Here is a 26,871-nt window from a genome sequence, read left to right on the forward strand (position 1 = left end):
CATCAATCATAACATGTAGGTTGATTTGGGGCATGTTAAACTGTAACCCCCAAAAGAGTTCATCTTAGAACAAAGGAAACATAATATATCAAGACTCTGGGCTTGAGCCTTAGGGAAGTCACATAAATCAGTGCTTGTTGGACTTTGATGTCCACAGAATCTCCTGGTTTATTACAATGCATTCTGCTTCTGTAGGCCTGGGAAACTCCAGCAGCTGCACTTCTAGCAAGCTCCCAGGTAAGACCCATGCTGCCCTCAGGGACAACACCTGAGCAGAGAGATAGGAAATGAGCCCTTTGGCTCAGAGATCACTCTGAGCAGCTGTTGCGCACAGAAAAGAAAAATGGATTCAGAAAGCAGCATCATTGTAAACTGTGCACACACAGTGCAAGCCGTCTGTACAAAGGCCATTAATCCTCACTGAATCCCAGTAAGAAACAGGCCCATTGCATCTCCACTCCAACTCCTGATTATCCTCAGGTAAATGGTATTCAACAGAAGACCCTGAAGAGTTCAACACAAGATGACTTATCTGCTAGTCTGACCACATGATCTTTGAGGTACCCTTTATTAACTGGAACAAATCCTTCTAGCAGTTGCCAATCATGTCTGAAATAAAGTCCGATGACAAAGTTCTAGAACCCCAAGAAGCCCTGCTCAGATGCCACAGACCATAGTCTCTGTGACAAGTCAAGAGGTGGGAAAATGGGACCAGCACCTGTGAGGCAATACTACAGACCCCAGCTCCTTCATTTCTGCAGCCTGGGATGAAGGGGGTCCCAGGCTGTCTCCTCACCCTGGTATGCTGATTATCCTAAATTAAAGATGCTGGACACCAGCAGATGCTAGAGATGCTAAAGACCAGACCGACAAAGGAAAACAATTGCCTTCACTTCCCACTGAGGTTTTGTTAACTAAACAATGCATCACCTGAAGGAAGATTGAGACTGCCACCACACTTAGATAGACTTTGTCACAAGATATTGTCTGTCTCCTAGGCCTGCTTAACTTTCAAGAGAATCATTTACAAACTACAGTCTGTCTCCCAGGTCATTCTTTTCCCCTATAAAATTTTTAACTACCCCTCAAAAGGGGCCTATGTTTCCCCATCTCCCTCTACCCTATGAAGAAGGGCACATGACCCTCTGGACCTCCTGGGCTTACTGGGTACTCACTGTCCTCTGATTCCCCCAGGCATGTTAATAAATAGGTATGTCTTTCTCCTGTCAATCTGCCGATTGTCAGCTCATTTAGCAAACCCACTTCTTGCTCCTATACAGTCCTAAGAATGAAAATCCAGCTGAGGGATTACAACACCCAGAAGAATAAAACCAAGGTAAGCAATTTCCAAGGCTCATCATCAAAACACACTAGCAGCTGAGAACCTGTTAAGGGCTTCATGATTCATTCCCAACTCCTCCAACTACCTTGCCCTGATGAGGCAACAAACTCAGCTATTGTCTGGCCAAAAAGTTTTTCATCACAACACAACTTCCCTCATTGTGTTAATGCCTCAGGAATATGAACTTGAAATTACATCCCCAGCCAAAAGGATCTTGTCACCCAATGACCCTGGCTCCTGTCAAGGGAAATAATTGTTACTAGTGTGGCCAGATATATCCGTTTGGCATTTGCCAGTCCACAGAGGGCTTCTCTGTCCCAAATGTGAAACCAAACTAGAAGAGGGGAAGAAATGGGAGGAATACCAAGAGGCAATACTACAGACCCCAGCTCTTTCATTACCTTGGACACCAGCTACTTGTTCTGCTCCAGAGGATCTGAGGTGATCACAGGGCTGTGTGGGAAAAGTCTGTGAACTGGCTAGGGCAAGACAACGTGCCATGCCCTAGACTGCAAAGACAAGACAAGAAAGTGCTTCTCATTCCCACCATTTTCTCCTTCTCACCTAGAAATGATGCTACAGCATGATACTCCCCTCACCCAAAACGGATGTGTCTGCATGGGAGACTTCTCTTCTGCTCACCCCCATCTCCTTCCCCTCCTCCTCTCCTTAGAATCTCTCCTGCTTGCTTGAATGAAAGTATTCGAATATGCCTTCCAGGGTTAGTGACTGAGAATGAAAATGGGGGAAAATCACTGAAACAGTTTAAGTTATCATTTGGGTCTTAAATGTCCCCCAAAGGCCCATGTGGTAAAAGCTTAGTCCCCTGTTTCTCTTTGACACTATTGGGAAGTGGTGGAACCTTTAAGAGGACCCCTTCCAGTCACTAGGGATGTGCCCTTGAAGGAAATATTGGGAGCCCCAGCCCCTCCTCTTCTTCTATTTTCTGTGCCTGATCACCATGAAGTGATTAGGCCTCCTCTGCCATGTGCTCCCACCATGATGTACTGCCATGATGTTTTGCCACAGGCCCAAAACCAATGACACCAACCACCTATGGACTGAACCCTCCAAAGCCGTGAGTCAAAATTAAACAACTTCCTTTTTAAGTTGATAATCTCAGTTATTTTATAACAGTTACGGAAAGCTGGCTAATACAGTTTTGCTTCTCAAAAAAAAAACCTGATAAACCTCTAGCAAGATGACAAAGGAAAAAAAAAATCAGGCACGAATCAATTTCAGGAACAAAGCCAGGGAAGTCACTACAGACTTAAATGTATTAAAAGGAATGCTCAGAAATTCAACACCTTAGAAGAAATGGCTGATTTCTCAATCACCACAAACCACCACTCAATAAAAAGGAAACAACCTGAATGGTTTTATAACTATTAAAGAAGTTTAATTTGTAATGTAAACATTCTTGCAAAAGAATTCACTGGGTCCCGATGGCTTCTGTGAAGAATCCTATCAAACATTCAACAAAGCAATTACATAATGTCTTATAGAAAACAGAAAAAGGAGGAAAATTTTCCCGACTCATTTTAGGCAGACAGTATTACCTTGGCATCAAAATCAAAGATGGTACAGAAAAACCTACAGATGAATATCTCCTATGAATTAAGATGCAAAAAAATTCTTAACACAATATAAGCAAATCTAAAACATATAACACACCACATGGGAATATACATTGATGTAGCCATTATGGAGAACAGAATGGATATTCTTTAAAAAAAATTAAAAAGCTGAACTTCCACGTGATCCAACAATCCCACCTCTGGGTATATATCCGAAAGAACTAAAATCAACATGTTAAAAACAACATCTTCACTGTTCACAGCCAAGATAAGGAATCAACCTAGGTGTCCATCAATGAATGAAAATGTGGTGTATATACACAGTGGAATATTATTTATCCTTAAAAAAGAAAGAAATCCTGTCATTTACAATTAAATGAATGGACCTGGAGGACATTATATTAAGGTAAATAACCCAGGCACTAAGACAAACATCACATGCTGTCACTTACATGTGGCACCTAAACAAGTTGAACTCATAGAAAGGATGCTGCCAGGGAGTGGGGAAAGAGGGACACAGAGACATTGATCAAAGGGAATCAAGTTTTAATTAGCCAGGAGGAATAAGTGCTCAAGATCATTTGCACAATAAGGTGACCATAGTTAATAATAATGTACTATATATTGAAAACTGTTTGAAGAATAGATTTTAAATGTTCTCATTACAAAAAGATTATATCTACATATAGATTATATATAATAATATAAAATATATACATATATATAATATATATATATATAAAAAAATATATATATATATATTTCCACCCATGTGGGATGGAAATACAAGTCCTTGCTCTGACCAGGTCCACTGCCTGTCCTCATCCAGCCCAGACCCCAACCTGGGCCAGAGCCTGGAAACCCATGCCTGGGTTTTATCTACTTAGAGCTGTTGGAATACAGATGACAGGGAACAGCATTTCTCTCTGGCCTGGCCTGCCCAGCACTCCAGACACCTAGACAGAGGCTCACAGGTCTGTATCTAACAGGCTCCCTTCACATCCCAAACCACCTGGTACTTTTCTTACCCTGAAAGTTGTATGGACCCCATCCCTAACCAGTGAATGCACCAAGCTTAGATGAAGCAGAAAAGGCCCTGACCACTTTCAATGTGCTCTGTGATACAGAGAACACCAAGACAGAACATGTGCAGGCATTCCTGGGTAAAGCCTCCTCTTGCATGTGGAATCCCATTCTGTTTTCTTGGTCCTGGGTCAGTGTCAGATACTTCTGGCCACTGGTAGAGCCCAGCCCAGGCCTCACTTGCAAAAAGAAGCCCTGCAAGGTCCATGAGCTTCTAAACTTAGCATGAGTACAAGTCATAAGCCTCACTGTGTAACTCCTCCAGGCCTGTTCTTTTTTAATTGTTTATTCATTTACTCGTATGTGTATACATTGTTTGGGCCGTCAAGGTCTGTTCTTTTTGGTATTAAAGTTGCTAAGTTTTGAGGCAAACTTGGGAAACTTCAAATCTAAGTTCAACCGTTGAAACACCCCAAAATGTAAGTTCACTGGCTCTGATGCTGAGTCAGAGGGATGTCATTTAACCCTCACCTGCACATGCCTCAGAGCACGTATGCAAACTTGCAACAGGGGAGGGCGGGGCTTTGAAGAGGTTTTCTAACCTTTGCTGACTTGCAATACCTGAAGAGGAACCTGGCACAAGCAGCACGGACTTTCTTGTAAGACTCCATACAAAGCCGATCACCACCTGTAGTCCCAGTTACTTGGGAGGCTGAGATCAGGAGGATCATGAAGCCAGTCTGGGGACACAGTTTGTAAGACTCCATCTCAATCAATAGTTGGGCACAGTGCAGTGGCATACACCTATCATCGCAAGTTACGTGGAAGGCTGAGATCAGGAAGATTGAAGTTCTAGGTCAGCCCCAGCAAAAAAGCATGTGAGACCTCATCTCAATAGAAAAAAAAACTGGGCATGGTGGAGCACACCTGTCATTCCAGCCACAGCAGGAAGCTTAAAAGGAAGAATCTCCAAAATAACCAGAGCAAAAAGCGTTAGAGGTGTGTCTCAAGCAGTAAAGCACTTGCTTAGGAAGCACAAAGCTCTGAGTTCAAACCCCAGTACTGCCCTTGCCCCCTAAAACGAACTCCATATAGTAGTCAAATATCCTTAAACCAATCCATCTCATGGGAACAACACAGGCACATGGCTGCCTTCATAAGAAGTGCTCAGTGCTGGCTCATGAGCATGTGGTGGATTTCTCCAGGTAAGCTTGAGGTGTGCAGAGCCTCGTCACCCAGCCTTGGCTCTGTGGAAAGCACGGCATCCACATGGACATCTCATGCATCCATGCCAGCAGCTGCCAATGTCCTGGGCCCTCCCAAATCTGCTGAGTTCCTGGGAGGAACCAAGGTGCCACCGCTGAGCAGAGACGGTGAAAGTAGGGACAATACCAGCAGTCCCAGCCTCCTCCCATATCTCTCTCTGCACATCTTGCCCTGCTGGAACTCAGGATTCCAGGAGCTCTGTTCCCATCCCATCCTTCCCCACAGACTGGAAAGCCATTCCTGCAGTTCCCAGATTGTCTCAGTCCTAACAACCTGCAGATCTCCTTTGCTTTTCAACAAAGACAATCGCCTAACTTTCATGAAAGGCAAGAAGTTGGGTTCTATTCATACCCCTCAGCCTTCCCTTTTCTGTTGCCTCTTCTCGTGTTGGCACCCATCATATCCTGCCAGATTTAGCACTCTCTCTGGGCCTGAGGCTCCATAGCAGCCTACAGAGAGACACATGCAGGATTTGCTTTCTTAGGAAGTATGTCATCCATGCAACCCTGCAGTGAGGACATCACAGCCAATAACATCAATATAGGGGTTAGGAGGGGAGTCAGAAGACCTGATGGCTAAGAATGACGGCTTGGATGGTGATAATGAATCACGTCCCTTGACCACTGACATTAACACAATGGCTGTGACATATGGCAGGGTCTTGCTGACCCATGGCCCCATATTTGACCCTGGATGCTCAGAACACCCAAGAACTCCCTTGCTTGACATTTGAGGGGAGTTAATGATGCATAACTCAGTCTCCAGAAGTTTTCCAGGACTGACCACCCCATTTTATTGGGAACCCAATAAAGCTTAGGTCCAGCAGAGAGCGCTTTTCTTTGTTTTCACTGTGCTTTGCATTAATACACCCCCTCATGCTTAAGTTGCCTCTATGTCCATCCTTGAATTCTTTCTCTGATGTAGCCAAGAATTTTCTGGCCCCCCAGATCAGGTGAGCCAAGTCTAGTCACAATATGAAAACACTCAGTCTACCGCAAACCCCAAGAAACAAGACAACAGAAATTATTAAGAGCTCTAGAGAAGCAAATTCAACAGCTGCCCTCCTCCAAGAATGAAAGGCAAGATGGAGATCCTGCTAGGGTTTTTGGAACTGCTGCCAGGCTCCCAGAATTCTGTGGTACCTTCTGCCAATTTTCTTACACCAGTGTCTCCACATTATTTCTGGAGTTGGCTCACATCTTCCAGATAGACAAAGCAAAACTTAACTTAATATTTGTAATATCTTACAAATATAAAGTTAAAAGTGCTACAAAACCCCACCACATTTTATTGCAGTATCAAATTTTTCTTGTGGTCTAGTAAATTGTTGCCCTATTCCAGATAAGTGAGAATATTTAAAATAGATCTCAAAGGGGATACTTAAAGTTCAGAGTTTCTTTAAAATACCCTAACACTGACTGATACTTGAAAACAGTCTGCAAGTACTAAGAAATGAAAACTGGCATTGTAACAAAGGAAATCCCAGCACCACATCTCACAGGTGTGGGAGAGTTCACCATCCAGCCCATGGTGTGCTTAGTGCCCAGAGCAGTGGGGCCAGATGACAAGTTGAACAGGAAAGTGGGAAGGTCACGTACATCATGCACATCTGCCAGGGTTAGGAGGAAAATCTGGGCATAGCTTCCTGGTTCCTGTCTCAGATGAGGCTTGGTGTGCAGCCCTGCAAGACCCAACATGGAACAGCGGGGCCACAGGTACAGGCAGCTAAAGGCAAGCACTGCCCTCTTCCTCTGTAGACTGTGACCTCAGCCCTCTGTCATGCGCCTGCAGCTTGGGTGGGGCCACATTGTTCTAGACCCATACAGAATCTGGGCAAGAGTCAGGAGTCCTACCCCAAGACTGCCACTTTCCACTCCATTGTCCAGGGACCATTGAGCCTCAAACAAATGTGTAGCTAGGTGTGCACTCACATGTAAAATCTTCAAATAAAGCAAGAGGCTAAATAGATACAGAGGTCCCTAGGTATCCATGGGAGACTGGTTCCAGGACCCTCCAGACACCACAATCTTCAGATGCTCAAGTCCTATTATATAAAGATGTATCGTATTTACACGGAACCTACACACATCCTTCCATATATTTCAAATTACCCTTAGATGGTGTACAACACATAATACTTTGGAAATGCTATGTATATAGCTATGCTATATTGCTTAGAGAACAATAACAATAAAGCTGTATGCACATGTTCACAACAGATGCATTTTAAAATTGTTTTCATCTGTGGTTAGTTGATTCCATGAATACAGAACTCATGGATATGTATGACCAACTATTTGTATGTAAGATAAGCCTATTACTAACAAGTTTAATATTTATTCATTTTTTCTTCCCCAGGTTCTAGAAACAAGTTGTTTTATTTTAGGGAATACAAGTTTACTTTGTGCAAAATATAATTTTTTTCCTCCTACAAAATTTTAACACTAGAGTTCTATTAACTGGTAGATCACAGATTGTATCTGTCATATTTCTCATGATAGATGTTTTTTACTGTTGAGCAAATAGTTCAAAATTATATTATATGGAATTTGCATTTGAGTTTTGCCAAAATTAGTTTTCATTGGAAAGGAATTCTGAACTATCTCCAAAGCAGTTTACTCATCAGTTGAAAGTACTCCAAGCAGAGACTATTGGGAAACCATTGTGTGTGGTGGAGAAAAAGAAAAGCTCCCTTGGTTTTTGGAGGGAATAACTTTAAAAATACTTAATTGGATAAGTTAACTTGGAGAAATTAAGAATTAAATTTGTCAATTTTAACACTGCTTCCTCATCTGAAATATATTTCTATGATGTTCTGGTAGCCAAAAAAAAAAAAAATTTTAACATTGTAAGGTGAAATCTATCTGTGGAAACGCAGTGTTGCCACACAGGTAATTTTGTGAAGATACTGTGAAAGGGCAGGAAAGAGGGTATCACTGTGTCCTGGCATCCAATGCCTGACTGTAAGCCAGACAATGAACAAGTACATTACATTCTAGCTCCAATGCTTGTCCTGTTCTCCAGGAAACAGCAAGAAGCACTCAGTGCCCTCTGATTTTCCCAGCTCCCAGTGCACGGGGAAATGACTGCTACTGTCCTGCTCAACCATGGAAGGAGGGAGGGAAGCAGGGAGAGAAAGATGAAGGAAGGAGGGAAGAATGGGAGGGAGCAGCGTAGAACACACCTCCACCAGCCTCCAGGCCTCACTGATGATGGCGTATTGCAGGCGGTTCAGGACGAAGCCGTCTATCTCCCTCAGGACTCGCACTGGGGACTGTCCGATCTTCCTCAGCAGTGCGTGGGTTCGGTCCATGGTGGCTGGAGATGTCTCAGGGTGAGGGACCAGCTCAACCAGAGGGACATAATATGGTGGATTCACCTTGGGAGGCAGAAAGAAGAGGAGGATTAAGGGCTCTGAGTGTGTGTGTGGGGTTACTCTGCTCATGGTCAGGTGAGGTGGGGGCATCTTTGGAAAGTGTCAGTTCAATGACGAGACACTTGAGAAGACACTCATTCAAGGAGAGAGAAAAAAGAATGAGTGTAGCATTATATGGCTTTATTTTGTTGTTCAAATCATAACCAGCACATGAGGTGCATCCTACCATGACTAATCCCCAGATCCTTGGCCTCCCTAGGAGACAGTGTTTTTGTTAGCAAGTGTCCTATATTCACAGCTTCTTTGCATCCCACCCTCCAGAACCACTTTTCCCACCCTAGTCCCTATAGGCACTGGCATTCTCCTGTGCAGGAGTTAAGAACATGAATAGCACTCCTTAAAGCTTGGGATTTCCCTGATTCCTTCACAGTGCACCCCAAACATCTACTTCTCCACCTCAGCACCTCACACCAGGCAGTGGCCTGAGCTAAGAGGGCCTCTGTCCATGAGAAGATGCCCTATGGTAGGGGGGAGGGCCATCCACAGGGAGGATGTCTGTCTGCAGGGAGGATGTCTGTCCACAGGACCTCTTCCATCCATGGGAGGGAGCCAGGGGAAATGCTGGCTTTCTTGGTTAACACTGACTTGGCTATTCCTTACCAAGAATTATGGAATGTCTCAAGAAAATGTTGCTTGGTAGCACCTGGCTGGCCTTGTCACTGAGCCAAATGGACTATAGCAGCCTGTTTTCCCTCCATACATGGGTGATGACTATAGACCTTAACATTTCCTAAGTTACTACACAAGCTTCCATCCTGAAATGATTTCCACAGCAAAGGAAAAAAGAAGTGGACATTGCCTTACAGAGGCAGCTGGTGTACCCCTGGGCTCACCTTTAAATAAATAAATTATAGATCAATGCCCCAAACCAATCACCTGCCTCCTATTGAATTCTTATAAAAACATTAAGCCCCGACCTTTTAAAAACTCAGGTTTATAAAAACTGGAAGTGCACCTGCATCAGAGGAACTCTACTTAGTACACAGCAGGGGTGCTGGACTGGGAGTCTTTAACACTGCAAGCATCACAGGAAACAAAAGGAGAAAGAGATGGACGCGTATTGCTCTATGACATGGATGCTTTCTGAGAAAAGCTTTGCTGGTGATTGTGTCTGTCGTGTGTACATGCAAACCTAAGACAGCAACATCAGTAGGTCACACAACCTCTGGGACCACTGCTGGGCATGCAGTCGGATGTCAGCTGAAACATTAGCATGATGCATGACAGCTGGCAAGAAGCACTTTCACAAATGACTCACCAGTTCACTTGTCTTGGTCATGCAGCTGTCCTCTAAGTGATGGTGCTACCCCCAGCTGCCAGAGTTACCCTCCACCTGTGTCCACTCCCTGGGCATCACCACCACCTAGGACACCCAGATACACTGTGGGCAAAATTTCCAATTGTACCCTGGACATCATCCTGTGGCACAGCATAGGCACGCACAGGTTGCTGTCTCTCTCCTGGGAAAATGGCCCTCATTGAGCTCTCATCTCCAAGAGAACGTGTCACATCTCCCCCACCCAAGGTAGCACCAAGAGAAGTGGCCTTGGTTCCTCATCTCTCTGACTTTGCGTTAGTGTTACTAAAGTCTTGTGAATTCCATCCACATCTCTCAAAAAGTCCACCCCTGCTGCCAGCTTGGCTTCTGACCCTTTCTTCTCTGGCCTCCCCCTGGGTCTCTGTTTCTCTGCCTCATCCCCTATGGCTGCCAGAGCTATCTGTAGTGAGACAGAAGCCTGACAGATTCAGGGGCACCAGGAAGAGCATGGCAGTTGGGTCTGGGGAGAGATGAAGCCTTCTGGAGACAGATGGTGGTGACAGCTGCACAGCAGTGAGAATGGACTTGATGACACTGAAATGAATACTTGTACATGGTTAAAGTGGCCAATTTTGTGGTACATGTACTTATCACAACTAAAAAAAAAAAGAGCCTGGTGCCCATGGCTCATGCCTATAATCCTAGCTGCTCAGAAGGCAGAGATCAGGAGGATCACAGGTAGAAACCAGCCCTAGATAAATAGTTCATGAGACCCTATCTTGAAAACACACATCAAAAAAAAAAAAAAAAAAAAGAGCTGGATGAATGGCTCAAGGTGTAGGCCCTGAGTTCAAACCCCAGTACCACAAAAATAAATAAATAAATAAAAATTTTAAAAAAGAAGAAATCACCACCTTCCACTCAAAATTCCACAGTGTTGTCCCATTACCATGACAGGACAAGAGGCAGCAACTAACAAGTACCTTTGGAGCCCTTTGTGGCTAGACTCTTTCCACCTCCTGAAATGGACATAGCCCACACTTCTGGGTCTCTGTACCCAAGCTGCCAGTGGCCGAGCAAAGACCTGGAGATGCCTTGGACAGGGATAATGTCACTCTGCCCAGAGCACCCTTGACCTAACCAGTGAGGTCAATCCCTGTCCCTATCAAAGAACTAGACAGAGAAGGTGCCCTGGGGTTTCATGCAGTAGGTAGAGGAGAGGAGAAAGCTGAGGGCAGTGCTGCATAGGCTACAGGACAGATAAGCCCCAGCATTCCTCCTTTTTCGAGAGGCCCTTCTGATGTGGACTGAGGGAAGCTGGGAGCCATGCCTTGCAGATGGGAAAAGAGTAGCACAGGAAAGAAGTCCTTTCTTGAAAGGCTGAGCACCAGGGGTGCGTTGTGGGTGGGGGCCTGGGAGGGGCTGCGGCTGCCAGGCTCTGAGAGCTCAGCTGGGCCAGGCACAAGGGGAACATTCTTCACTTTAGGGAACTGAACCCGAGCCCAGCACATGTGATCTCAGATAGCACCGTGCCAACAGAGCCTTCCTTCACCCTCTCCCGGGATGGAACCAGCCAGCCCCACAGGGGAGGTGACCAGCCGTCCTAGGAGACAGCCATCCATTGACAATTCATCCACACGCAGCATGGCAGGAGGGGAGGGGCGGGTCCTCTTCCCCTTCCCTGTAGGAAGCAAAGGTGAAGAAGAAGGAGAGGACTGAAGATCTGTATTTCAATGCTGTCCGTAAGCAGCGCTTTCCTCTGGCAGAGATTGCTGAAAGGCGTCCTCTGGATCACAGCAGTGCCAAGCCTGAACCAGGTGCCACCAAAATGCAGACAGATGCTCAAATGAGCACAGAACACAAATGCTCCACAGAGGCAAGTTCATGAGCTGCATACGTAAATGATCAACACCAAGGCAAACGTTTCTGTGTCAGGTAGGAGGGGACACCCGAACATGTACAAGTGAGCTGGCCTAGTAGTGTAGCAACCAGGTGGTGGAGTCAGGAGGATGACAAGTTCCAGGCCAGCCTGGGCAACTTAGTGAGACTCCATGTCAAAGTAAAGTGGAAAAGGTCTGGGGTGTTAGTCAGTGCTAGAGTACTTGCCTAGCACACTCAAGACCCTGAGTCCCATTCCCAGCACAGGAAAGAAAGAAAGGAAAGCGAATGGAAGGAGGAAGAAATGGAGGGAGGGAGGGAGGGAGGGAGGGAGGGGAGGAGAGGGATAGGAAAGGAGGAGCATGCAAGGTGACTAGGGGGATATTCTGGCATCTTATGGAAGGAAGTAGGAGGCTCAATGGCTGACCTGCTTTGGAGCCAAGCATCGTGGCAAATGACTCCACTCCAGGGTGCACCTCTCCCATGCACACCTCCTTCCAGACAGCCTCATCCACAGAGCAGGGCACTGACAGGCCAAGGAGACCCTTACCAGCTCCACCAGACCATCTTGTTCCCCAAACAGAGATCAGGGAGGAAAGAGAAGGAAGGCCTTTTTGAATCACTGAGTGCTTTGATGGATGGCTGACACAGGTTGACAGAGCTGCAGTGGGAGCAGCTTTCAATCTGCAGCCAACATGCCCCCACCTGCCGCATGGTCCTCTCTACACTCCTCTCTACAGGGCGACATGAGGAAAGTTGCCACAAAACACAGTTGGGAGGAAAAGTGTCCTAAACAGAGAAAATGGGTGCACAAGCACCCATCTTCCTTCCTCCTTACCCCTCTGGGCTTTTGTGTGACTGTGCCCACTGCCACTTTTGCTGGCCATCTAGGAAGCCACGCTAAAGCCCCAAATGAACTTCCTAGTCACTGGCAGCACACGTCCACCTATCAGTGTCTGGGGTTGAGATGACCAGAAATCCTGCCCCACCCCTGCAGACCACATGGCTGTCATCTCATGCTGGCTGGCGGCTTCCCTGTGCAGGGGTGGAGGTGACAGCTTTACCAATGGCAGCTTTACCACCTGTGCCTGGACCTTTCAGACTCCCTCTCCTCCACCCTATTTCCTGTCCAGGCAGAGGTGAGGGAGGGTTGCAGGGCTGAGGCTGCTGGGCACTCCACCTCCCCTGTCTAGGCAGGGGTACTGGGGAAATTGCAGGTCCTCAAACACTAGCAATGGCTTTTCATTGTGTAGGCCTGATATACCCCTAGGGTCCAGCAATGGTCAGATCTTGCATGACAAAGAAACAGGAGACAAATTCCAAAGGTGGCTAACTTGCTTTAGATAACATAAGTTTTAAAAGTTAAAACACTTCATAAAAGCAAAAAATTAATTTTTAAAATAAGATTTGGACTTACTTTAACTTTTGTTTGTCTTTGATTAAATAAATAAAGGCAAACAATACTGGATAGGAGAGTGACAAGAGAGAAATGCCACTATTCAAGTTACTGACCATTTAGCTGGTCAAAGGACAGTGCTGGGGATGACAAAAAACAAGGTGAATCAAGAGTGATCTCACCCATTGGATAGCTTAAAATCCAAGAGTCTTGGGAAGAGTCTTGTCAAAGGAGGAGGTAGTTCTGAACCATTTGATTTACTTTAGGCAGTCTTTTAAAAGTTTTTAAAAATCCAATTTAAAAGCAGAAATCCTGGTTAGATATTGGGAGCTTTCTTACAAGCAACCATCTTCCACTAAAGCAACGAATAACAATCTAAACAGTGGACTGCGACTTCCAAAAGTGTTTTCATGACATGTACTGAAGCAAAGTAACTTGATACTTAGGGCTTGCAGTTAGAACCCCTCTTGGTTCTGACTTCACTAATGTTTGAGTGGTAACTAAATGTGGCTGTCTGTCCTATGTCCTGTTGCTCTTTTCCTCGCATTTGGCAACCATCCTTTACTCTTTTCCTTGTACTTAAGAACACAGCTTTGAGAATGGTACTCCTGGTTGCCCCACCCTTGGCATAGGAGACCTGGTATGCACCACCCTGATTAGTCTGCTGCCTCCCTGCTCTCTACTGCTCTTACTCAGGAGACTTCCCTGCTCTCAAACCTAAGCCCTGGTCACTCAAGCTTTGAGCACAGCCCCATGTCCTGTGTTGCAGGTATTTCCCTCTCTGAACTGTTCTTCACTGTAAAAGGACCCTACCAAAGCAGGATTTCCACACATCACATGGTCACTCTGGACCTAAGCCAGTCCCAATTCTTCAGAGTAACTCTCATGATTCTTTACAACTCACTACTGGTCCACCTTTCCTAATCTGAAAATCCAAACTCTGAAATATATGGAAATCAGATTTTTTTGAGCACTGACATAAGGCTTGAGTTTTAAGGCTAGTGGAGTGGTTCAACTGGTAGAGCACCTGCCTAGCAAGCATGAGATCCTGAGTTGAAACCCCAGTATTATTCAAAAGAAAAATCTTTGAGTTTTAAAACACTTCTGATTTTGCATTTTGGGGATTAGGAATGTTCAACTGGTAAAGTCTATGCTAACATTCCAAAATCCAAAAGACCTCCCCACCAAGTCTGAAACACTTCAAACATCTCAGATAAAGGACACAACCTGTATTTTCCCACTGCTCCCCAGCTGGGTGGGTTCTCCCAGCCTTGGGGCCACCCAAAGATCCTGCACAGCCCACCTGTTCTTGGCCCCACCTCAAACACCCTTCAGCCCAGCCCAATCCTATGTAGGGGACTCAGCTCCTCAGTGTGGCTTCTCCCCAAATTTAACCTCTGATGGCCTGGGCATGCCAAGGGTGAGGCTACCATTCCGTACTACCAGCTGAAGTAGATTTCTGGTCCCAGCAGGCTGTCCTAGCTCTCCAAAGTCATGCTGAGCTCCCATCTGGACTCCAGTGTCCTTCATTGGGGGAATCCTTGAATATCTTCTCTCATCCCCCACCCTCCGCATTTACACATTAATCTCAGAAAGATTCACAGAACGCTCGCAGGTAATTTGGATCCTATTTGCTCAGTACACGCCATAATGCACTCCAGGTAAGGATGCTAACTAGCTAATTACAATGGATGGGTAAAGGAACAACAGGGAAGGGTGAGTTTGAAGTCAGACCTCCTGAATTGGGATCTCAGCAATGAGACCCACACTTGAGCAAACCTGATCCTCCTCTGAATTGCCTTCAATAACCACACAGGACAAGTGACCACAGGTACCCACAAAATCCCACTTAACATGAACATCCATAATGCAGCACCTTTAGCTAGGTGGTGGCCAGCCACATCAGGCCCTGTCAGTTACTCAAGGGCTAAAGCCTCACACACTGCTCCTCCTATGCCAATGAGCCTTAGGTGCACAGATAAAGAACTAAGGACTTGGGTTTTATATATATATATATATATATATATATTTTAGAATGCCACTATTGTACAACTCTAAATCCATCAAGAATTGTTGAATTATCTGATTGCAATTAGCAGATTGTATAGTGTGTGAATTGCATCTCAATAAAGCAGTTCAAAATACTAACAGATTCACTGAAATTTATTGCCCCTGAATAAAAGAATGAGATACAATCAATTCCCCAGGCTTAAAACACAGGAGCTTATGGGTACCTTGGTGGTAGAGCACTTGCCTAGCATGTGTGAGGCTTTGGGTCCCATCCCCCGCACCGTAAAAACAAAAAAAAAACTCCAAACACTCACAGGATGAGCCACGATGCATTGCTTCACATGTGCCAGACCCACAAACAGCTTGGAAGGCAGAAGGCAAGAGGTGGAGCTGCTTAAGACGACTCTATCATCAACGAGGCCATCCAGCTGGGTGAAAATCTTCTTCTTCAGTTCCAGGTTTTCAGGTACACATTCCTGAAAAGGACATGCTTAATGTATCACTGCACACATACAGGCCAAGCAAGGATTGTGTCTGTTCACTCCTAGAGTGAACCAACTTGGAAATGGTGTGGTTTAGGACACACCACTCCAACATGTAACATTTGCATTTGACAGAACAGCTGAAGCACAACAAAGTTTGCCCTGACCTTCTCCCCTGCAGCTGCTGTAAAAGTCTCTGTCCTTTCCCCAAAGCAGCCCATAAGACCCTTGTTCTCCTATGGGGGAAGCACACAGAGCAAAGAAATGTCCTTGTCTCTGAAGGCACAGGGGCTCAGGGAAGAACCTGGACCAACAGCCCCTGCTCATCCCCCTGCCCCCAGTTGGGACCATTGGCTCAGGGCCACTTGACCAATCAGGCCTGTCCACTCTTCACCAAGCTTGAGTAACAGCGCACAGGCTTCCCTGTTTCTTTGGACCTTTACTTTTGAGAGTTCCCGTGTTGTGCAAAACACACTGTTAAGTGAATGTGTGTGCTTTTCTCTCACTAATCTGTATTTTGTCATAGGAGCCTCAGCCACTGGTGAGGAAAAGACTACCTGTTCTCCACTACAAAAAACCACTAGGGAAAATTAACAACAGAAAAGGCTGCTGAAAATTTTGAGAAATCATAAGAACGCTGGAGAGAGCCGATGAATATGCGAATATGTGGGTGTCTGTTGTGTTTTGTAGTTTTGTGTAATTTGAAAATTCTCATTATGAAAAAATCGGCAAGGCTGGGAGTGTGGCTCAGTGGTAGGGTACTTGCCCAGCAAGGCCCTGGGTTCCATCCACAGCACCCTAGAAGTCTGCTATCTGAAAATTCTCACCATGAGGGTTGTATACAACAGAACTCACCCCTCAGCCCCTCCAGTGAAGGGCTGTAAAACTCAGTGGTTTCATCACCACATACTTGCGCTATCTGTTCTGACCATCAGATCAACTGATCTTGAAGGCAAACTCATCATCCCTCTTGAAATTAACAAACATGTTACATCTGTAACTCCCTGAAGGCTTCTTGACAAGGGCTCTCTAATTGGGAGTCTGGGAGTCCTTTTGAAAAAGACCTTTGTTTCTAACAATCACAAATTACCTGAGTGGGTGGGGGAGGGGACAGAGGAGTAAGTTCAGATTAATTACTGCAGACACCAACCACACCATCCTGAAATTCTAATTGCAAAGTCAGATGGGAGTGAGATAACACTCTTGTGGAGGAGGTGAGGGCAGTCAGTAAAAGAGAGTGGTCGGTGGAGGAGGTGAAGGTGGTCATGGGAACCTGAGGCTGGGTGGACCTCAGCCTGTACTGGACCTGAGGGACAGGAACGTTGGAGCTGCTCACATCCTTTGCCCTCCTGTCCCCTGCACATCTGGGGGTTGCGCAAGGGGTCACTCTTACCCAAGGTTTGGTCCTGCTCACTGGGGTCAGCTGCTGCTGAGGGCACAGCTGCATGGACAACCAACATTCCTGGCAACTTGAGCATCATTTTCTTTTTCTCAGTATGGTTCAATAACCACCAATCAAAATCAATGGAGTGCTTGTTAAAAATACAAATTCTCAGACCCCATCCCAGACCTACTGAATCAGAATGGGGTGGGGAATGGACAAGAACCTGCATTTTTTTTTTTTTTTGGCAGTATTAGGGGTTTGAACTCAGGACCTTGCACTTGCTAGGCATGTGATCTACCACTTGAGCCATGCCCCCAGCCTCCTTTGCTTTAGTGATTTTTCAGGGACAGTCTCACACTTTTTCCCATGCCAACCTCAGACCATGATCTTATGACTTATGCTTCTCCATAGCTGGGACCACAGGTGTGAACCACCATACCTGGCTTGTAGGTTGAGATGGGGTCTTGCTAACATTTTTTTCTGGCTTGGCCTCAAGCCTGTATCCTCCCAATTGCTGCTTCCCAAATAGCTAGGATTATAGGCATAAGTTGCTGTGCCCAGTCCAGGAGCCTGCATTTTTAATAAGCTTGGAACTACTATTTTGATGAGCGGGCCCAAAGTGCGATACTCCCTACCCTTGAGAAAAGTGGGTACTCTCTAGATGGTGTGCTACCAAATGTGCCTTCCATAATCCTCCCTCCACTCTCGTGTCAGGGTCCCCTCCTCTTCCAGCAACTCAGGAATAACCAAGTATTCCCAAGTAAGTATGGGAAATAGAAGCATATTGTCACTGTGGTCACTTTGTGGTCGGTCTTCTAATCACCCTGCCAATTTCAATGAAATGTTAAATTTATATATCATATAATGGAATGAATGAAGTAATGGAAACAGCCAGAAATGTGCAACAATAGAAATCCAGTGTTGAAATTCTGCTAGAAGGTATATCAGAGTCACTTGTCAAAAATAAAGAAACTCTTTTCAGGTTTGGTTTAATAATAGCTACTAGGTAACACTACAGTTAACTACTGTAGTTGAAATCAATTATATAAGTATCAGGACATGTCAATTTTGCTTCTAAATCATCTACATGGTTTAAAAAGTTTTATTCAAAGGGGAGGAGTTATTATTCTGTTTATTTATACTTTAAAAAGACATAATCAGGCCACATGAAATTTTATTAGGAACAAAAGGTCACATAAGCATGCATCTCAAAGACAGAAGAAAAAAACAGAGTCATTTAAGAACTGTAAAGCCCATTGTGTTCAGCCCCCTTATCAACAGGGGAAAAGAGCTACAGTGGCTGGCTGGTCCTATTGAGTCACTCCTGAATCAGTTAAGTCTGTGGCTGGGTTAGGTTTAAATGGAGCCTTGTAGCCAGCAGGCCCTGTGTGAGCTAATAAAGGGCCTGCCGGTGAATGGCCCCATTGTGAGTCTGTCCTGCAGATTCCCCCTGAAATCCTATGCCTTTCTTCAGATTGTCTGATTATCAAAGAGGCACGATAACTTGAACCAGAGGAAACCCAAACCTGCTACAATTATGTCAAGGTTTAGTGGCATGTTGGCTTAAAGTACACTTGTTTTTGGTGCGGTCTTTAAGGGTAACCCAATTGTGTGTGATATTTGGGACATAGTTCACAGGCTTCTGTCCATGGCACATTTCCTGGCCATCCACTAGGGTCCCCTGATCTGAGAAAGGAGTGGGCCCCGTTACTCAGGACCTCATCCTGGCAGTATGTTGAAGCCCTGAGGGGCCAGAGGAGGGAAACATATCAAATGGGTGACTGGGAGAACCAGCTGTTCGGCTCTCTGGGAACTAGCCTTCTGTGCCTTCCCAAGCAACCCTGTCTTCAGGCTCTCCTGGAGAAAGCCACCTGGTAGCTGTTCTCATTGCTATCACTCCTGCAGGCAAGCAGCTTGCTCTGCTAGTGAGACTTGGACAGCATCTCCCAACTGTGTGTGTGTTTGGGTTTTGTTTGTTTTGAGGGAGAGAGAGGCCATAACAAACATATAACAAATGCCATCACAGGTATGCCCGGATTCTGACCAACAAAACAAAAATCTGTGAAGTGAAGCATAAGACCTCCCAATGGTTGTATTGCGCATGGTTGATCTTTTTCCTGTTTGCCGCAGCTGCAACTGACAGGTGACATTAAGTTTCAATGCTGTCCCTTTCCCCATCCCTTCTTGCATGGAAGAAACAAGATGGTGTAACTCTTACTTCTAACCTATTTTTAATGTAAGTATGCATACACATTACTGTTGTTTTTTTTTTTCTCTGTTTTGGTGGGACTAGAGTTTGAACTCATTTGCAAAGCAGGTGCTCTATTACTTATGTCACACCTCCAGCCAATTTTGCTCTGGTTATTTTGGAGATGGGCTCTCCTGAACTACTTTAACTGTGGCCTTGAACTGTAATTCTCCTGATCTCAGCCTCCCAAGTAACTGGGATTATAGACATGACCCACTGGTGCCTGGTTAAAAGTCAAAAGTTTTTTAAAGCCTATTACAAATGGTAAAGAGATCTCTGCAGTCAGCCAGAACAAATCATACCCAGCAAGGGAGACCTTTTCAAAGTGAAAATCAGGGCTGGGTGTATTTTGGAGCTGACTTCCTGGGGCTTAGGTGTTCTGCTCATAAGATTACTGTTGTTTGTGTTAGAGGTTAGGCCTGCCCTGGTGACCACACAAAACCCACAGGGACAAAGGTGGTACAGGTCAGGACTGTCCTGCTGTGTGTCTCTTCCCATCCTCATTCCAGTGAGATTTATGTTCCCTTATAAAATGATTTATTTAGAATTTAGATGTTTGGCATGAGAAATATTTCACTTACACCTGCAATTATCTTATAGTTTTACTGTGTTTCTAAAATTTCTTACAAGGAAGAAGTGAGATTTTAAATATAAGTTGTTGGGGATTTTTTTTGAACCAAGTGCTGGGACTAGCACAAAATTAGAAAAAAGATTCTGTGGTTGAGGTATAAGGAATTAATTTTTACAAGGAAATGGAAAATAAATCCATCAATGTGGAAGATGTCAGTAACTCATAGTAGCCAACAATCATGTACACCATTTATTACTAGAGACGAAGAGCTTTAAATTTTCACTGACAACTTTCTGTCTCTAGATTGGACACATAGATTTCTCCCAATGACCTGTTTATGATGGGGCAATTCTCAAAAGGGTCGGGGAAGTCTGCTTGTGGTTTGGGGAAGAAACCCTGAAGTTTAAACACACTCTTCCTCCTGAGAAAAATTAACTAGATGTTTTGAACATGTCATTATTGCTTTGAGTAAAACAACGATTTGCATTTGGTATATTTTGTTAGGATATGAACCACTGTTTCATGGAAACAGTCTCATTTTTGAAAACTCAAGTACGTTTTGCAGTCCCATAACTTAGGTTTACTTGCAACTATAATACACTATTTTCAACAGGAACAGCAACTTCAAGTCATAGCTGTACCTTGGGTCATTAAGAAGTGAAGCCATTTATGCCTACAGTTGCAAAAGGGCAACAGAACTTCAAAAGTTATTCTAATGGCACTTTTTCTCATTTTAAAGTGATACATTCTCTCCAGTTACAGGGATAAGAAGTTTGTAGTAAAGGAAAGTACTTTAAGAATTGAGGTTTCCAAGATGATCTGGATTTAAAAGCTTCAGTAGAAATTACATAGCTTTTTAGAAGACATCCCATCTATTTCCATTATCGTAGAAATACACACAATTATATTTTTAACCACAACATTTGTTTGATTTAGCCTTGATAATCAGATATGTTTGCTTCTTTTCCTGATTCCTTTCTTATCTGCTCAATCTCTCTTATCTATGTCACTGAAGGTAACCAAAATCTTATTCTCTTTTCAAAAGAGTTATAATTCTGCCTGTTATACTGAACATGTTTAATTTTATTTTAAATTTGTTTTCTTTTTAAAAAATGAAATCTAATTGCTTTTTTTTTAAACAATTCTCATTTGATCACGGGTTTGACATGAATTACTGGGTATCATGATTGCCCTGTCCTGTTCTCCAAAACATTCATAAAGTCACCAAAAGTTTCAGAAAGCCACCAAGCAGTGGTGCCAGACACCATAAAACAGGTACATCTTATGCATCCTGTGCCCCAGGTACAGTCCTCCTCACCCTCAAACCACGTAGCTTCCTGGAAGGTATCAGAGTCAGGGGAAGGCATGGTGGGTTAGCACTTCAATGATCTTCCTTACACGCTACACAAAATAGAGCCTTTGGGAGTACACAGCAGGGCTTTGTATGAAATGATCACATCTATATTTTGGTTTCATCTATTGCTCCTAACCATAGCTCCCTTTACAAGGCAGCTATAGAAACTAGAAGACCTCTTTTCCATGGCATATCAAAGAAACTCTAATCTCCCCCAGCCTTTAGCTGGCCATAAAGAGTTCTTGACCTTCCCTTGGCTTATAGCAGGTCCTAAGACTCCTAATTGCAGAAGCGTCCTGCCCACCCCCTGGAGGCACGAATGCTGCAGAGAGGCCGAGGAATACCTGGAGCAGTAAGGCTTTGCTGAGTCCCCCACCCAGTCAGTTGGCATTAGATCACATCCTTTTTGTCCAATCACATTTCAGCACATTGTCCATGCTTCAACCACACTTACGCAATGTAGCCTCCAAACAAACACCAAGGACAGGACTCAGGTGAGCTTCTGCACAGAGGAGAAGCTCATTCTCTCCAGGTAGATAGTGTCAGATCTACTTGAGAAGAGGACACTCAGCTGTTGCTGTGGTTCATGTGAGGGAAAGTGTTGACTGCCCTGAGAGAGCAGAGTTGGAGGACTGACACTTTGTTGGTGACTGACACACTTGGTTTAACAACAGTGCTGAAATCTTACCTCCCATCAGGAAAACCAATAGAGGAGTGTCAAAAAAGATAAAATGTATGTATGTTTTTGTTTACTTATTGGCTTGTCTGTGTGTTTTGTTGAACGCTTACCTTTGGCCTACAATAGAATTCAACTAAAAATAGTTACTCACCAGATTCCCCAATAGGCACTACAGTAGCTATGAGAAAAAGAAAATGCATATGGCCCTGAAAACAAAGGTAGATAGGTAATTTCCTGCCAAATCTTTTTTTTTAAATTAAGAGAGAAACTGAGAGAGATGTTGGGGGAGGAGGGTGCATACCTGTAATCTGAGTGCTCAGGAAGCTGAGGCAGGAGGATTGCAAGTTGCAGACCAGCCAGAACTACATAGTGAGACTCACTCAAAAAATGCAGAGGGCTGGAGGTATGGCTCAAGCAGTAGAGCAACTGCCTAGCAAGTGTGACTCTGAGTTCAAATCCCAGTGCCACCAAAAAAACAAAACAAAAAACAGAGGGGGAGAATTGGAAGAGAGAAAGAGAATGGACATTCATGCTACTACAACTTTCTCCCATAAATCCACTGTGGACTTCTGGTCCGGCAATATGACAGGCTGGAAAACTTAGTCCTCCCTCCACAAATACTGGATAACTCTCCATAAACTCACCCATCTTTTAAAACGAAGAGCTGAACTGTCAGAAAAGTAATGAAAATACCAGCTAAAAAAATCAAAGCAGCCAGAATTACAGCCAGTTCTTGGGTGCCCTGGGGTGGAGAGTCAATGTTAGTGCTCAGTGCTGGGGATGGGTTAAAATGTCTTCAGGAAGGGCTGAAGCCATGGGCCATGTGGCCCCTAGGAGGAATATGAGACACTCCAAAGGCAATATGTTCAGTGAATCTGTTGACTTGTTTAAACAAAACAACAGTCCACATGCTGAGGACAAAGATGGAGATGCTGGTCTGGTTCTGACCTCCAGACAGGAAGGTCACAGGTGGAAGGAGAGTAACTTAACATGTGAATTCGTATTGATAAGCCTGAATCTCATGAAGGTGTGAGGTTCAGTGTGATACTACATATGTGGTCTTTACACATGACGAGCCTGGTAGAAGCAAGCACAAAGTGCTCTGTGAGGCCACAGGGAAAGAGGCCGCATCTTTCTTCAGTTTCACAGGTGACAACTCCACTGAAAATACTCACAATTCAAAATGTAAACACAAGAAACCACCGAAACAGAACACAGATCAAGACCAGCTAGCACAGAATTTCACATGGCTGAAAGAAAGGAAGAGTTTACTAGAGTAAGTAAAACATAAGAAAAGCTTCAAACCCAGAAAGACTAGGCAGATTAGAAAAGGCACTAATTAGAACATCTTGAAATTAAAATAAAGCCACTGAATTTTTTGAAATTAAAGGTTAAGCAATAAAGTAAAGATAGCTGAAAAGAAAATTAGTAAGTACAAGATAGAGCTAAGGAAATTACCCAAAATGCCATACATGACAAAATGTATACAGCAAAAAAATGACACCAAAAGGAGACTCAGGGCTGGGGCCTCATGGATTAAATGAAATCCTAATGGAAATTAAAATATGCTTATAATTGAACAATAACCAAAATGTTGCCCATCAATATTTGTGGAGTTCAAGCAAAAAGTTTCCTTTTGTCTTTTCTTTTTTGTTTTTATTTTGAGACAGGGTCTTGCTAGTAGCCCAGGCTGGCTTCAAATTCCCAATCCTCCTGCCTCAGCCTCCTGAGTGTGTGATACATTGGGATTACAGGTGTGAACCACCATTGCTGGCCCAAGTGAAATATTTCCTAAGGAAAATTTTACACTTGAAATATTTTCTTTAACAAAAAAGAAAGCCTAGACCTAGGCATAGTGGCTCATGCCTGTAATCCTAGCTACTCAGCAGGCAGATATAGGTAGTTTGGTGCTATCCCAGGCAAAAAGTTAGCAAGACCCCATCTCAACCAACAAGCTGGGCATGGTGGCACAATCCTGTCATCCCAACTACACAGGAGCCAGTCCAAGGCTACCCCATGCAAAAATGGGAGCAATAAATAAAAAGTAAATAAGGGCTGGGAGTGTGGCTCAGGTGGTAGAGCACATACCAAGCAAGCAGGAGACCCTGAGTTTAAACCTCAGTACCAGAGAGACAGAGAGAGGGAGCTAGCAAGCTTGGCAAGCCTTTGGAAAAGATTCTTCTATCTAGCCATTAATTAAGAACTGGAGTTTCACAAAGCTCAGTCTCAGCCCTCTTCCCCCCAACCTACCCCAACCATCCACTGTCCCTAAGAAAACCAACAAAGCCTATAGCTTAGGTCACTCATGACTCATTTCTCCTTCTCAGACCATCTACATATGGATACTCCATAGACATCTCAAATTTACGTAATATGGTCCCCACTTCTGGTGCCAATTGGCATATAAATTTGGCAATTTAGAAAGCAGAACTTTAAATAAGGTTAACTTAATGAACAATCCAGAGGAAAGGGACTCTGCCATAAAATTACTACGTTTGGTCTATCAAGTCTCATTATTTTGTAAAATATGTACACATTAAATTTATGCAATAAAATTTAATTTTTAGTATTCTAGTGCCAGGCAACATTTTTTACTGACTATCTACCATGTGCTTAAAGATGTCATAAGGCTATTCACCCTCCTCAGTAAGAGAATATTACACTTAGGGCAGACAGGAGTATGAATAAACATGGTACAAATCCCAAGACTAGAGGTGAAGACATTTTATATTTCTGTATTTTAAAAAGCTACATCTCACATGCAGGAGAAAACATAATCTTAGTATAGGGTGGGGGTGTGGCTCAGTGCTAGAGCACTTGCCTAATGCATGGAGGCCATGGTTCAAATCTCAGTACCGCAAAAACATCTCTAGAATTGACATTGAGAAAATGGTTATATTTAAACAAACATCAATATTCTAAAATAGAACTCAAAGATGTAGATTAAGGTCTGTATTTTTTGTTTATGGCTATATTTCCAACTCTGTGAAGAGTGCCTGACACAAAGAAGATATTTGGTAAATACTTGTTGAATCAACTATTGAAAAATTCTGGGATTGTAGCTGTTGACTTCATGCAATGCCCAGGCTTGATGACTTTCCTCATCTAGTGTGCTCTATCACTCCATTATTTTAGAGGAAATATCTAATGTGGGCCAGAGGAAGAAACACAAGGCAAATCCTGCCTTTAAGTGGCCTAGGAACACCAGCCCACGCTGTATCCGCACGTTAAATACAGACTCCTCTGGGCTAGGAGGTAGCTCAGTGGTAGAGAGTGCTTGCCTACTATGCACTAGCTCCTGGGTTTCATTCCCAGCAGTGCAAAACAAATAAATATAAACAAGTTAAAAGAAAATGAAATAGACTTCTCTTTGCTGTGAACTAAAAGTCTGTGCGTTTAGTCTTGGTTCTTCTGGCTCAGGTTGGCTCTGTTGGGGGTCTGGGCAGTAGTCTCTGCCCCCCTCTAGAGGAGCATTTGGAACCTTGAAGGTGGAGTACATGAAGAGGACCCATTGACAGGACCTCAGGAAGTGGTCCTGGACCAACTACAACACTGATACACAGAATCAACATACCCTGTTAAGGAACTGGAACCTATAAGGAACTTTGCCAGCTGAACAAGACGAGACACAGTCTGCTTGTCAAGGAACACATGGTCCAGGGGATGACAGACACAATAGTAGGGCAGGTGCTGTGACAAAAGTAAGCAAAATGATGCTATCATGCCACGTCAAACTACCATGTCTATATGCTGGTCAGACTTGCTAACAACAGACACTTAGAATGTGTTCTGGTCACAACCAGAAGACTGATGATAACAGAAGGAGCAAACATCTCCATCAGATCTTATTTAGCACAGAGCCCAGGGCCAAGAACCAGGCCAGCAGTATGTCCACAATACTGGTAGGCAGACATCCATCCACTTCTGTCAATGGTGGACTAGGTTGCTTGTTACAAACCCTTCTGCTGAGAATAACTGAAAAGGCTGGGGAAAATGTAAGAATTAATCTTTTAAGGCTGGGTGTGGTGGCACACATTTGTGATCTCAGCACTCAGGAGGTGGAGGCAAGAAGATCCTGAGTTCGAGGCCAGCAAGACCCCGTCTCAAAAAAAAAAATAACCATCATTTTGAAGATATTGGAAACACCCAAAACAGTGAAAAAATTGTTGCATCAAAATCCAGGTAGCAGAGAAGCCTAGCCTTTCATGTGGCTTCATTTTCTGTTAGATCCAATTGCTTATTTCAAAGGCACAGGGGAAAAAAAAAAAAGGTTGAAATGATAAGCAGAGCTTTTAACACACTTAGCGTGCTGGGTGAATTTTTGGCATTCAGGGCCTAGAACGGCTCCAGGCTTCCAACTGGGGGGCTCCATGGGCTATTTCCCAGCAGCAACACTAACAAGAAACAGAATAGTCCTCATGAGGACTGAACTCATTGCAATCCACGATTAAACTGGGGAGATGTGCTCCTGCCCATTTGCCTTCTAGAAAAGTACCTCTGGAGGAACTTGCAGCAACCAGAGCCTTGGGTTTTCATAAGCAATGTCTCACACTCAAGAGAAGAAACAAAGCAGGATTAGGGAAACTTGACATAAGACCAAGTGAGACAGCAGACTTTAGAAAGAAACCCATCCGACATTCAGAGATGGGTGTTACCAGGCATGAACTTTAAAATAACTGAAATTAGTATGTTTAGGGAAGGAAATGGTTTTGAACAATTTCAGCATATTACAAAATGATACAAAAAATCAAATGGAACTTCAACACCTGAAAAATAGAACCAACTTCAAGGATGAATTTAAAAGCAGATTATATTTAGCTAAAGAAATAATTAATAAACTGGGAAGTATAACAAATAAAATATCTAGACTGAAGAATGGAGACATAAAAGAAAAAAATAGAGAAAAGAACATAGGAAATGTTGAAAAGTTCTAATATACCAGTAAAAGCAGTCCTAGAAAGGAAGGG

At 44.0% G+C, this 26,871-nt stretch overlaps 1 protein-coding gene across 5 annotated transcripts in view; it reads right to left on the minus strand.

Moving 5' to 3' along the window:
* The window catches only part of Cryl1 (crystallin lambda 1), a 121,531-nt gene that overhangs the window by 15,548 nt on the left and 79,112 nt on the right, over nucleotides 1-26,871 (minus strand). For all 5 annotated transcript variants that reach the window (XM_020177707.2, XM_074043673.1, XM_074043674.1 and 2 more), the window contains 2 exons: nucleotides 15,501-15,662; nucleotides 8,393-8,587 (listed from right to left, as the gene is read on the minus strand). In XM_020177707.2, coding sequence (XP_020033296.1) covers nucleotides 8,393-8,587; nucleotides 15,501-15,662 — 357 coding nt within the window. The remainder of the gene's footprint in view (nucleotides 1-8,392; nucleotides 8,588-15,500; nucleotides 15,663-26,871) is intronic.

The sequence above is a fragment of the Castor canadensis genome, chromosome 10 (assembly GCF_047511655.1).
Source record: "Castor canadensis chromosome 10, mCasCan1.hap1v2, whole genome shotgun sequence".
Classification (NCBI taxonomy): Eukaryota; Metazoa; Chordata; class Mammalia; order Rodentia; family Castoridae; genus Castor; species Castor canadensis.